This window comes from Biomphalaria glabrata, chromosome 1 (assembly GCF_947242115.1).
Source record: "Biomphalaria glabrata chromosome 1, xgBioGlab47.1, whole genome shotgun sequence".
Taxonomy (NCBI): domain Eukaryota; kingdom Metazoa; phylum Mollusca; class Gastropoda; family Planorbidae; genus Biomphalaria; species Biomphalaria glabrata.
Window position 1 is genome coordinate 86,284,639 of NC_074711.1, and position 13,817 is coordinate 86,298,455.

Consider the following 13,817-nt stretch of genomic DNA (forward strand, 5'->3'; position numbering starts at 1 on the left):
TAATACCACCTCAACATCCCTAATAATAGGCAGCATTTACAGACCACCAAATTCTAGTTTAGAATACATGCAGGAACTATGTAATCAGATTACTACACTTAAAGAGACAAATAAAAATGCAGTTTTTTGGATTATGGGTGATTTCAACCTACCTGATATAAATTGGAAAACACTAACCATAGATAAACACCAAAACCTTAAGGACATAAATGAGCTTTTCATAGAAACTTTACACAACCTAAGTTTAGATCAAATCATTAAAAAGCCAACTAGATTAAACAACACATTAGATCTCTTCTTAACCAACAGACCTGGATTAGTAGTTGATTATGAAATTATCCCTGGTCTATCAGACCATGAGATCATAAAAATACACAGTCAGATAAAAGCAGTAGCCAATACAAAACCCAAAAGAAAAATCTTACTCTGGAATAAATGTAACCTAACACAACTACACCAAGCTGCACTAAACTTTCAACAAACATTCTTATTAGAAAAAGACATTAACCAACCAGTCGATGACCTCTGGAATTTCATTAAAAACCATCTTAAAAGCATAATAGAAAATCATATACCAACTAAATACACATCAAACAAAATAAATAAATGCTGGTTTAATAATAGACTAAAGAAGCTTTGTAAACAGAAGGAAAACCTCTATAGAAAATTTAAAGAAACTAATGCAGAAAGAGTTTACAAAAAGTATATAAAAATTAAACACTTAACCCAAAAAGTAAGCAGACAGTTGCAGAGTGAATACATAAACAATGTAATATCTAAAGATAAAAACAAAAACCTATGGTCATACATTAAGTCTAAGAAAATGGAAACAACAGGCGTAGCGCCATTAAAAGATGAACATAACATAATACATAATGATAATGAAACTAAAGCAAACATTCTAAACAAATACTTTGCATCAGCATTCTCAACCCCAGGAGACAAAGACATATTACTGAATTTGAACCAAGTAGACAACATAGAAGATATAGTAGTACAAGAAAATGGAATTCAAAAACTATTAGCCAACACCAAACCAAATAAAGCTTCTGGACCTGATGGTATTCCAGCTAGATTACTCAAAGAACTAAGTAATGAGCTAGCCCCAGTGTTCAAAATACTCTTTCAGGCTTCACTTAACCAGGGCAGAGTACCAAAGGACTGGAAAGAAGCTAATGTCACCCCCCTATTTAAAAAAGGAGAAAAATCTGACCCAGGGAACTACAGACCAGTATCACTTACCAGCATCACATGTAAAATCCTAGAACACATAATATGTAGCAACATCATAAACCACTTAGACAAACATAATGTCCTCACACCATACCAACATGGCTTTAGGAAATATAGATCATGTGAAACACAACTAATAGGACTAATTGATGATTTTTCAAAAGGTTTAGATAATAGTGAACAAATAGATGCTATCTTACTAGATTTTTCTAAGGCTTTTAACAAAGTTCACCACCATAGTTTGCTTAAAAAATTAAAATATTTCGGCATTAATGGTCCACTGCATCAGTGGATTAAAGACTTTCTGATAGGGAGAGAACAAACTGTAATAATAAATGGCTCTAAATCAACACCGATAACAGTAAACTCAGGTGTACCTCAAGGTACAGTCTTGGGTCCACTACTATTTTTAATTTACATAAATGATTTACCAAATTGCATTAGTTCAGGAACAAAAGTCAGATTATTTGCAGACGATTGCATAATATATAGAACAATAAAAACAACACAAGACACAGATATTTTACAAAGAGAATTAGATGAATTACAGAAATGGGAATCAAATTGGAGCATGTCTTTCCACCCAGAAAAATGTCAGTTGTTAAGAGTAACAAAAAAACTAAAACAAATTAATTCCACTTATCTTATTCATGGCAAACCAGTATCACAGACTAAAAACGCAAAATACCTAGGTGTTATAATAAATGAAAAACTATCATGGAATCCACATATTGATGAAACTACAAAAAAATCAAACAAAGCATTAGGATTTATTAAAAGAAATTTCTATAAATCAAATAAGAACATAAAACTAAAATGTTACTTAACCTTGGTTAGGCCAATAATAGAATATGCATCCTCCGTTTGGGACCCCTCAACTCAAGAAAACATTAAGAAACTGGAACAGACACAAAATAGAGCAGTGAGATTCATAACAAACGAATATTCACATTTGACTAGAGTAACACCTTTAGTAAAATCACTAAATTTAGAAAGCCTTCAGGACAGAAGGCTCAAAAGTAAAGTAGCAATCATACATAAAACACTGAACCATAATCTTCAAATACAAAAACAAAATTTAATAAAATACTCTGAAAGACACAAAGATAAAGGCACATTCCTCGTCCCATATGCTAGGACAAATTTGTACAAATACTCCTTCTTCCCTAGTGCTATTAGAGCATGGAATGGGTTGCCTGAGCTAGCCAGGAAAACCAGTGACTTGGCAGAATTTAAGTCATTGGTTAATATGCATGACTAAATGCATGACGCGTAGGACGTAATCATCTTCTTTTTTGAAGTAACGTCTGTATTATATGAGATAAGATAAGAACACAGATTTGCAACGTCACAAACTGTGGGCAGTTTAGACCAATAGCTCGTTGCCACGTCGTACAGACCTGAAAAAAAAAAGTGGCATCGTCTTCCTTCGATGATGTCTCGAAGCTCCATGGATCAAACCCCAATATTTGTTAAGGAATTGGTTGTGTGGATTGGCCAGTGTGGCCTGAGGGGTCCACTTGTGAACATCTTGCTTTTTAAAAAAGAAAAAAAATTTTTAGGAGTTCAATGTTTGGATACAAACAAGCACAACATCCATTCCTTGCAGCCAGTCCTCTGGGTGATATGGTGCTATGGTGCTATGGTGCTATGGTGTTATGGTAATATGGTGCTATGGTGTTATGTTGTTATGGTGTTATGTTGTTATGGTGTTATGTTGTTATGTTGTTATGTCGATAAGGCGTTATGGTGTTATGGTGATATGTTTTTATGGTGTTATGGTGCAATGGCGATAAGGCGTTATATTATTATGGTGATATTGTGTTATGTTGTTATTGCGATAAGGTGTTATGTTTTTTTATGTTGATATGGCGTTATGGTGATATGGTATTGTGATGCTTGTGATTAGGTGATGAAGCCCATGTAAACAGTTTCCCTCAAAGTTGACAAATTCTGGCTGGTTATACATTCTTGTGAACCTGAATTTAGCTAATTAACCAGCCGGGCTAGGAAGTATTAAGCTTTTAACAAAATTTTGCAGAATCTTAGATCTTTATAGATAAGTGATTTATTTTATCAAAGTGCGTTTTTTTTTTCACTGACCCCTATATTTGGTTGTTTTATTTTGAGGGGAAAGATGCAGGGGAAGTAACTCTGTTTGTTTACTAGATAACAGATTAACTCTCTACCGCCGGGTGGATAAACGATCTCGAAATGATAAGAGTTATCCCGGCTAATTTTGGGGTGTTTTTTTCCCTGGACGGGCCGCGACTACGGCATGGATGTGACACAAATCCGTGCTTATGTCCCACGTGTTTGTCGCCAAGTAATGGGTGTCAACACACTGTGGGAGATAAATGATTGTGGGCTTTTTAAAAAAAAAAACTTTTTGACTAAGATAACTGGGAACTTCATTTCTAAGGTGAGAGGTGACACCGCGGACCTGTTTAGCCTCATTCCCTCTTTCCGTAGTAGCATCGTGGTCACAACTGCATTACTTATGTGACATGATCTGACAGGCAGATGGGACTAATTACTGTTTGATTTCTGAACTCTGTATACACAGTGGGTAGACACACCCAAATATACCAGGTGACCTTCTGACCCTTGCAGAAGTTGTGTTTTACTGTAGTCTGATAGTGTAATGGTGGTATATAATGTAAAGTTCACCTTTCAGAGAGATCTTTCGATCTATAAGGCAGAAGATGTAAAGGGTGTGATGGAGCCAGCACAACTACCAACTGCCTTTTCTTTTCCGTAACTATTGCCAGATCCTCATTTTACTGTAGTCTGATAGTGTATATGGCATTTTACGTCTCGAGAGACGATCTTTTCCCTTTGCAACGTCTTGTGTGACTAAAGAGGCCAATCCTTGATAAACAGCTGCGATCGCAGGCTGGGCGTATGTGATCACCAGGCGCCGTTGCATTTTCACCCTTCCTTCTGCTTCTGTTGTGTATGACATCTGCAATCCGTGACCCTTCCTTTATGCTCTCTCTCCATGTGGATCTATCCAGTGCCACCTCTTCCCAGCTGTTAGTGTCGATTTTGAAGAGCTTCATGTCGCGTTTGCATACATCCGTTTAACGTAAAAGTGGGCGACCAGCGGCTCTCCTGCCTTTTATTAGATCGCCATACAGAATGCCCTGTGGAAGTCAACCTACTGGCATTATACGAACGTCTCCCAAGCCAGCCAAGGCGTCTGCTGCTGATAACAGAGCGGATGTCCTGGCACCCTGCTCTTCGTAGCACTTCCTCATTGGATATATCTCTTATATATAAAGTAAAGTTGCTCTTTCAGATTTGCGATGTATGTGTCAGAAGATATAAAGCTCATCTGTGAACGATTAAAAAGGGTGTGATGGAGCCAGCACAACTACCAACCTCCTTAACTTTCCGTAATTAATGCCAGGTCCTCATTAGAGTTGGGTGGATTCAGGGGCGTTCTAAAAATCTTGAAGTTCAAAATCACCGAAATTCGAACTCGACACCCTTCGGTTCGGAAGTCAAGCGCGTTATCACTCGGCCATCACACCACGAGGGAAAGTCAGCATGAGCTACTTTTTTTTAAAGTTTGATTAGGCTTTAACTCTGGAAAATCAGCTACCATCATTACCATCGCAATACCACTATCTCATAGTAAGTAAGTAAAGTTAAGAGAAATTATCTCCTAACGCAAGAGAAACTAAAAGTGAAATAGGAACAAAACATGAATACCTAAACTTCATGATTAAGTCACCATGGAAGTTAACTAAATAATTCTTGTTACATCAGCCGAAGGGATAGTGACAACTGACCTTCCAGACACATTCGAGGCCCTAAACATTCTGTGAAGGTTATTGTTACCAGTCAGTGGACAGTACTACTGCAGACCTGCCACATCACCAGAAAAAATTTCTCAGTGTCAAAAGGAATGGGCAATGAATATTGTTTCCTTCTAACGAAGCTCGACGCTGGCAGAATGAAAATTAGTTCATTAAAAAAAAATAATAATGCCAGTCTAATCTAATCTCTATCTAATCTCTAATCTAATCTATCGTCTAATCTCTGTTATCCATTACAAGCCATAACTAAAGAAAATTAAATATACGTTCAAACAATTTCCACTCAAACATTACATGTACAATGTTTATATCAGATTGTATTTAATGATTTGGTCAACTGGGGAACAATGGATTGTGTTATTTGTTTATCTTTCAAAGAGTATATGGTTTAGTAGCATTGTTGTCCTTTTTTTGGTGATGTAATCTCTGTTTGTGATGTAATGTGTGTTTGTGATGTAATCTTATTTGTGATGTACTCTGAGTTTACAGTGAAATTTAATTTATCGTCTAAGACAGTACCAAAGAACTCAAAAAGTTTTGACCGGTTCTATGTTTTCTCCAGCGACAGAAACAATTGTCATTTTGCTTTTACACCCTACGAAAGTCGTTTGTCGTTTCTTTGTTCTTGTTGTTTTATATTAAAAACTAAAGAAATACAAAACTACACTACCTACACAGGGCCTCCAGTCCCGCGGGTACCCTCGTAATGGGACTCTCTAAAAACGTGTCTGTAAGTCTAAATTTGTTCCGACGACAAACGTTTTCATTCGAGAGTTCCCCACGAAAACCAATAAACGAACCCAACCCTAATGGACAGTGACTGTCTTTGGTCCCTGTTGGCCGATTGACAAGGTCTAACGTACTAATCTTTCGTCATGCTAATGACCGCCAGCCGAAATCGAGAGAAGATGATCCGTTTTTTTATGGATGTTGGAGTGCCCACTGTGGAGCACTTGGAAACATTTCTCTGCTGTTAAAAAGTGTTTCCTCACCGAGGCCCGAAATAAACGTACGTTATTTTGCGAAAGGTTTGGTATTGGTTACAGAACTTAGTTTGAATGGTTGGCTACAAGGATTGTCTATCTTGTCCGTTGTATTTTTATGTTACCTAGGGCCTAGTTATCGGTCCTTCTACACAATTCACTTCCTGACTTGTTGCAGACTTTTTTTTTTTCAGAAATGAAAAGTATTACACATCGTAGTTCAGCGGGGGAGGACTGTGTTGGGGGGCTCAAACTGGGCAGCGTCGTGACGACGGTCCGAGGAGTGGTCCACGCGGCCAGCCATTACTGGATGTACAGTACGTTTACTATTGAATGGTTCTTACTTTGTAGACATTTCCTAGATGTAAGTTTTTGGTCATACATAAGCCTAATTCGTGTATTTGATATTCTGCATAGTTATGTTTGGTTAGGAGGTTTCATTTTAAAATATCAAAGAGTTGAAGCTTTTAACAAAACATTAAATATCTAATCAGGATCTAGGGTAACGGTTGCGGCCGGTAGGTAAAAGCTAGTTATTCTTCTATATAGCTTCTATGAAATAAATAATGCGTGCAAGGGTTTCTTGCTACAACAGTCGAATCTCAAAGGAGCCATGCTGTACGTATGACATAAATACCTTCGGTTTGTGACTGCGAAGTTCCCCCCTTTCCCCCCCCCCCCTCTCCTATCTAGGCCCTCTTGTTAGATTGTAATATTGTTACAATTTTTATGCCCCCTTATAAAGGTATGCCCAGGTGAGAAAATGATGATAAATGACACGTGTTTACTGCGCAAAACACAAGAGGCCCTTGACTTCAATATCAGCTCCTGCCTGGTATCACTGCTACGTATCACTGTCTAGCTGTTTGATCCGATTACGTCACCCTGCAACCAAATATTTACTTTAGCGCCTTTTTTTTTTATAGGGGCAGGAAGTGGCTTTTTTTTTTTTAAATAACGTCTATAGCAGTCACTGTATATGGTTAATTTTTAAAACTATCTATGTACACACTACACAACCAATCTAAAAACAATCTGTTTACACAACTAATTGGAAAATAATCTATTGGAAAATAATCTATATACAAAACAAATATAAAACAAATTTATTTACACAGCTAATATGAAAACAATGTATGTACGCAACAAATTTGAAAACAATTTATGCGCCCGTTGTTTTCACCTCTCAGGGCGGCATGTTCACGTATTCGCCCCAATGTTCCGAAGAATATTTCTGGTCTGACCTTGAACACCGCACAAGGAGTTTGTCAAAGTCAGGAGCTCAAAGGATCTCGCTATCACCGAGTGCCACTCCAGCGACCCGCTCCTGACTTGACTTTTTATGACCAGTGAGTGGCGCAGCGATAGAGTACCTGATGAAAGAACAAAAAGGGGTGGTGAACGTTTGAAAAAAAACAAAGAGACCGGGGGGGGGGGAGGAAAGAGATGGGTGGGCCTATTAAGCGCCCTTCGCGCCAACCCTGGAGGGGTAACACAGGGGCCAATTACAGGACTTGATTTTCGTTGTATGTGTTTGTGATTTCTTAAACTTGTCTAAGTACTTTCATTGGTGTGATATTTCTCTTTCTCTCTCTCTTTCTTCATACACAAGCACACACATTCTAATATATTTCATTAGCTGTTGTTGCCCTCTCTTTTATTGACGAATGATTGACTAACTAAAAAAGAAATTAAATACTCTTTGTTTACTGCCCAAACACACACGTCTGTAATGAATAATTAAAATATTGCACGCTTTGTGAGGCTTTCAATGATAATAATAAGGCTTGTCTTCGAGTCCGAAGATTAGTGAGGAATGCAGCATTTTTTTTTACCGTGGCTGCGCAGTCCCAGCTGTGACCTACACATTTTGCCACATCCATGGCAAGCATATCCATTGACCGCAGGCTTTCAATAGACCACAACTAATTGGTGTGTGAACATTTTATTAACGCCTGGCGTTTTCAACATTATTTATCATATCATAACAGTAAGGAATTAAAAATCTTTATTTTTAAGTAGGCTTTTGTGTTATTATAAAAATGGTTTTATTGTTTGTGCATACAATATGCATACTTGCTTTCAAAATCAAAAGTTAACACTTCTAGAAGACCCAAAAAATAATTTCAGTACGATAAAGACTTCAGTGAAATAAAAAAAGGGATATACAAGAGTAACAGTCTTATTATTTTGTGAGTCACGAGAGAGTTGCTGAAGTTGTATCAATTAATTTGGATCAGTCTTGTAATTAAATTTGTAACAGTTCTAGACGTAATCATCTTCTTTTTTGAAGTAACGTCTGTATTATATAAGATAAGATATAAGAAATCTGTGCGATTAGAAATATTTGGCCAATTGATTTTGTCTAGCGCAATTTCATATGTTTGTAGATTTCTCAATGCGCTATGATCCTAGCACTATGTCTGGACCAGTTGGGAACAGAAAGGGAGGAAGGGGGCACATCTGGGTTAATTTGTGGACACAACATTAGTATAAAGGTCACTAATTCAACTTATACCACCAGATCTGCCAAGTACAGTTTTTTCCCTTGTTCGATACCAAACCAAATAATTAATTACCAATAGTTAACTAAGTGTTTTTTTTTTGTTTTTTTTTAATATTTGATTCTTGTTTTGTCAGTTCGAAGAAATATTTGAGCAAAATTTCAACTGGATCGGAGTTTGGGTGTGGGAGAAATAACGTGTGCCAACATTTGACCAGACAGACAGAAAGTGTGAGTTGAAAAAAGCTTTGTAAAAAAAAAAAAAGATGAAGAAACTGAAGGGGAGAGAAGCCACACACAAATATGATGTTTAATTGTCTACCTTTCACTAAATCACATCACTACATGTAATCTCTTTACACGCCCTACATTGTAACTTTCCCCCTTGCGCACCCCAAAGACACAGAACACTTTACAATTCAAATTCTGTTGTAAACCAAGTAGTGTTAAAACACCAAACGCTGGACCAATGGTTCCGTCTCGTTGACTGGTCTCTCTTTATCTGATTTAAATGGTAATGAGGTCCGGCTTGGGGGGGGGTGAAATGGTAATGGTCAATCATTGTCCGGTCATATCTGTGTCCACTTCTATTATCGTTCTTGTACTCCCAAGATGAGTTCCGACCATTCCCTTGACCGAGCAGTCACGTGACTCACTTAATGCGTTGATCATGTCCTGGGAGCCTTCTTTACCTTGATATTAACTTCTGTTACTTTGATTTATGCCATATAAATGAGCGTCATAAGAAAAGTCTAGAATTTTTTATTTTTTTTTACAGTAACCGAACCTGAGTAGACCAGCCGTATTCTGTAACCTCTGTCTGGAATAGACACTTTACTTTTCCTGTTTATAACATAAGCCAATCCATAACACAAGCCAATGATATGCTAACTTTTTCCTGTCTATAAAATAAGCCTCGGATAGGAAAACTTTACGGTAGACTTTACCCCTAAGTTATGTCTATTACGTAAATCGGATTGGTCAACTTTATCCTGTCTTAACTCTTTCTCTCCGTAATTATTTACCACATTCTGGTGGAATCAACGCTGGTACCGTCAGTTAGGAGAGAAAGAGTTAACATAAATGTCGGATAGTGAAAAATTTACGATTGTCCAAAACTTTAACCTGTTTATAACATAAACCTCGGATCGGACAACTTTAACCTGTTTATAACATAAACCTCGGATCGGACAACTTTAACCTGTTTATAACATAAACCTCGGATCGGACAACTTTAACCTGTTTATAACATAAACCTCGGATCGGACAACTTTAACCTGTTTATAACATAAACCTCGGATCGGACAACTTTAACCTTTAACACTGACAATGGATTCACCGACAAATCACTGACAATTGAGTTACTAACAAGGGATTCACCGACTAATCACTGACAATCGGGTCACTGACAATGAATTTACCGACGAATCACTGACAATTGGGTCACTGACAATGCATTCCCCGAAATGGTTTATTATCTAATTGTTTTTGCAGGCATCTTTGTGTCTGTACTAGTTATACGGAGGCGCTTCACTTCCTAGCGACCAAAAAAAAAAACTAAATTTCTAATTCATCTTTCTGACAAGTCTTCTTCACTTGGACTGGACTGAATCTCAACACCATTCTATCGCCTTCTTGAAACTGAACTGCTCAGAAAATAATCATTAGAATTTCTTTTCAAACCCGCGAGGCTGTCCATCTCGCAGGCGCCTTGCTGGTCAGGGGCGCAGACTATCAATGCAGTGGGGCATGGGCGCTCATGCCCGGTCTTCGTTTATGACCAGCGCTCACCTTTTCGGCTTTTGATCTGCACGTGCGGGCATGTCCAGGGAATGTCCAAGGAAACTGATGGCTTGTCTTAATTGAATTCCCCCCTCTTCTTCTCCTCTCTCTTGGTCAGAAACGGAAAGGGAGGCTGGGGGGGGGGGGAGTGGAGATCACGAGATTTGCGGTTGGTTGAGAAAGTGTTATTGCCAGACATTTTGTCTTCTTCTTTTTAAGTTTCAATGGCGGTAGAAAGATGAGTTTTGGGGGGGGGGGGGAAGTGGAGGACTGCGCATGTCTAATTTGTGTGATGAGTGCTAGCGAGCGACACGTTCTCCAGGAATGCTGGGAATTGTGTGAAATGGCGGCGCAAGACAAAGAGAATTGAGATGTCCGAGCCATTAGAATATTTAGAGCTTTGCCTAAAAAGGGGCGAAATAATCATGTGCGTGTCTATGTGCTCGAAACATTAACGACTGTCGACAAAAATTATTTTCCGTCCTTTTTTTCCCCCTAGATTCACCATGGTATTTTCTTTTCTTAATTCATTAAGTCCGGGATTTGATAAATGGGGTTTCTATTCATCCGACTCTGAACTAAATAGCTAGTCCTCTCTAAAAAAAAAAAAAAAAAAAACAAGTTTTGTAATTTGATAGAATGTCTTAATTATGTATGAACAGGGAAACTTATAAAACTTGTTAAATCTAAAGCACAAATAAAATCCTCTTCATCTCATTATCTCAAACATACGACAACATTCCCTATATTACTGACCGCCGAAAGACTCGGAGAACTCTTGCAAAGGTCAATGGATACACATTAAAGAAAACCCTTACCGAAGACAGACGCAGATGGCAAAAAGAGAACTTACAGACCCCCCCACACCCGTAAAACAAACAGCTTTGTCAGCTTTGGGTCAAAATATGCAACTTGGTCTGTGTAGTCGTGTGAGATGCTGCTCTCATACTAAATGTATATATTGTTCGTCCATCGTGGTTCGATGATGACCACTTTGTCATCCAGGGGGGTTGAGGGCTTTGCGCTGGGGTTTTATGCCTCCTCGTGTGGCTGGTGAGACCTATGTGTGCCCGGAATGTTCGGCCACAGACTGGGCAGGTTATTCCAGCTGGAACTAGTGTCGTTTGCCTTGCTTTTCTTCTCTGGCGTTTTTCTTCTGCCAGCGTTGTTCCTTTTTCGTCATCAGCCTGTGCGCCAGTTTTCACAGCGCGACGCCATGATGCTCTGTCATGTTCCTCTGTCTCCCAGGTGGCTGGGTCTATGCTGAACGCCTTCAGAGAAGCTTTGAAGGTGTCCCTGAAGCGCTTTCTTTGACCACCTTGCGAGCGCTTTCCTTCGCTTAGTTGGCCATACAAGAGTCGTTTAGGGATGCGGTGGTCTTCTATGGACTCGAAGACAATCGCTCATCATCAAATCATTGTCTGAAAAATACCATTAAAATTAAATAGCTCAATTTAAAATGTTGTCATCTTTTGGCGATGTTGCTTCGAGTGTTTTACTTTGTCCTAGCACAGCGGTTCTCAAACTTTTAAGCTCGGCGACCCCTTTTAAAAACCCCCACTCTGCCGCGACCCCCCCCCCCCACACACACACAGCAATAGAAGAATAAATAACTATCCATATTTTCAATGGTCTCAGGCGACCCCTGACAAATCGTCAATCGACCCCCAAGGGGGTCGCGATCCACGGGTTGAGAACCCCTGTCCTAGAACTATACTCTTGCTATTTCTATAAGAACTTCTCAAAAACCTCATGATATGTTTGATGATAAACTAACTCCTGCCTCTTCCCCAGAGATCTCAGTTACAACAACATCCAGTATATCGGCAAGAAAACATTGAAGAGTTCCACTTTGCTGAAAAACCTGTAAGTACAGACTTGTGTATCTGTGTGGCTATCTCTACTAATTAATACATTATATAAAATACTACAATGACTAAAGATATACTTGGCCAAAAGATCGCCAGAGCAGGGCACACGTCACCCGAGTACCCCAAGACACACGACCACTAACAGAAAAAAATACAATTTACAAACACAAGTCCAGTGGTCAAGCTGGTAACTCAGGAGCAAGTGGCAACTAAACACGGGCTACATGCCCTTATATGAAGTACTAAAGGGGAATCACTCATATAATCAAAATTACTAAAATAAAAGTTATTTCCCCATTATTTCACAGCAGGGAAGAATGCAATAATGGCAGTTCCTGGAAAGGGGCTCAGACAAAACAAACCTCGTAAAGAAAATTTGACTGGATTGCTTGAGAATGAAATGCCGTCAGCAAAGAAAATGTAGAACTGTTCAGTGTAGCGTTGTGTTCTACATGGCTCCCGGGTAGATTGTAGGCTAAATCTTTCTGTAGTTCAAAGTTCGATTTAAATTGAAGTCAGACTAAACAGTGGTTCAACCAACCAAACAACAACACTTGAGGCTGGGTTCTGATCACTGTTTCGTCTTAGGACTCGAGAAATATCCTGGCATTTATAATTTGTGACAATCGGGGATTCTCCTTCTGGTTTATCCAAACTGACGTATCGTATTTTTTTTTCTAGATCTAAAGACCTATTTTACTATTATTGGAATTTTATCAAGTTTAGTAGATCTATAGATTCGCTAAACCAAACCCATTTTCGAGGGGTATGACATGGTAATAATTGCCTTTTTAAAAAAAAATAAATTTGATTTGCATTTGTGATGTAGAGAAAAATAATTACTCTATAAGTAATTTAAAGATTTTTTTTCTTTAAAAAAAAGTTTCAATTTTTTAAATTTTTGGCGTAATACAAAGTTTATATCATTTGTCTTTTTTTGTTTTTAATCAAAATTGTTATGTAAATCCTTCACATAAATTACACAAACAAACAAAAAATGTATAAAGATGTCTAGCGTGCCATAAGGTGACCATCCTTAAGCAGACGAGAAGCTTTCCTGGTGAATTTTATTGTTGGAGAGGAAGTAGCTGACGTCTAAGGGTAGATAATCTACTTCACCAATGTATCTTAGCTGTGTCAGGGACTGTATTTACCGTGCTGGAAGTTGTGTCCCTTTGCGCCGCCCTACTAAACCAACGCCATAAATTAGTCGGCACCTACCGTTGGCGCGGTTACAACGCCACAAAGCCTTGTACTGGGGCGCTCGACGATGTATGGGGTCTAACCTTTTACCAAGGCCTTTACAACACGGCAGACTCAGCCCTGTATGTTGTTTTCTAATTTAGTGGCCCGTGGAAGCAATAAACTTCTTTAGATGAGACGTGGCCACTGGACGACCGTGTGATTCTTATCTCTCCTGAGCCGGTTCTAAGTCGCTGCTTAGCCCTGCAAGAATCACATTTATGACGTGGAAGGTGGGGGGGGGGGTCATGTTTGCTTTATGGAACTATGTAGGTACTAACAACGAGTGTGTGTTTGCTTGGACACATGTGTGTGTGTGTATGTTCTTGAAGTCTAACCTCATCACGTACTTACATAAGTGGCCACCACCTGAGTCGAA

General features: G+C 38.7%; 1 protein-coding gene across 5 annotated transcripts in view; it reads left to right on the plus strand.

Moving 5' to 3' along the window:
* The window catches only part of LOC106054273 (slit homolog 2 protein-like), a 184,536-nt gene that overhangs the window by 98,766 nt on the left and 71,953 nt on the right, over positions 1–13,817 (plus strand). For all 5 annotated transcript variants that reach the window (XM_056018313.1, XM_056018314.1, XM_056018312.1 and 2 more), the window contains exon 6: positions 12,120–12,191. In XM_056018313.1, the coding sequence (XP_055874288.1) occupies positions 12,120–12,191 (72 nt within the window). The remainder of the gene's footprint in view (positions 1–12,119; positions 12,192–13,817) is intronic.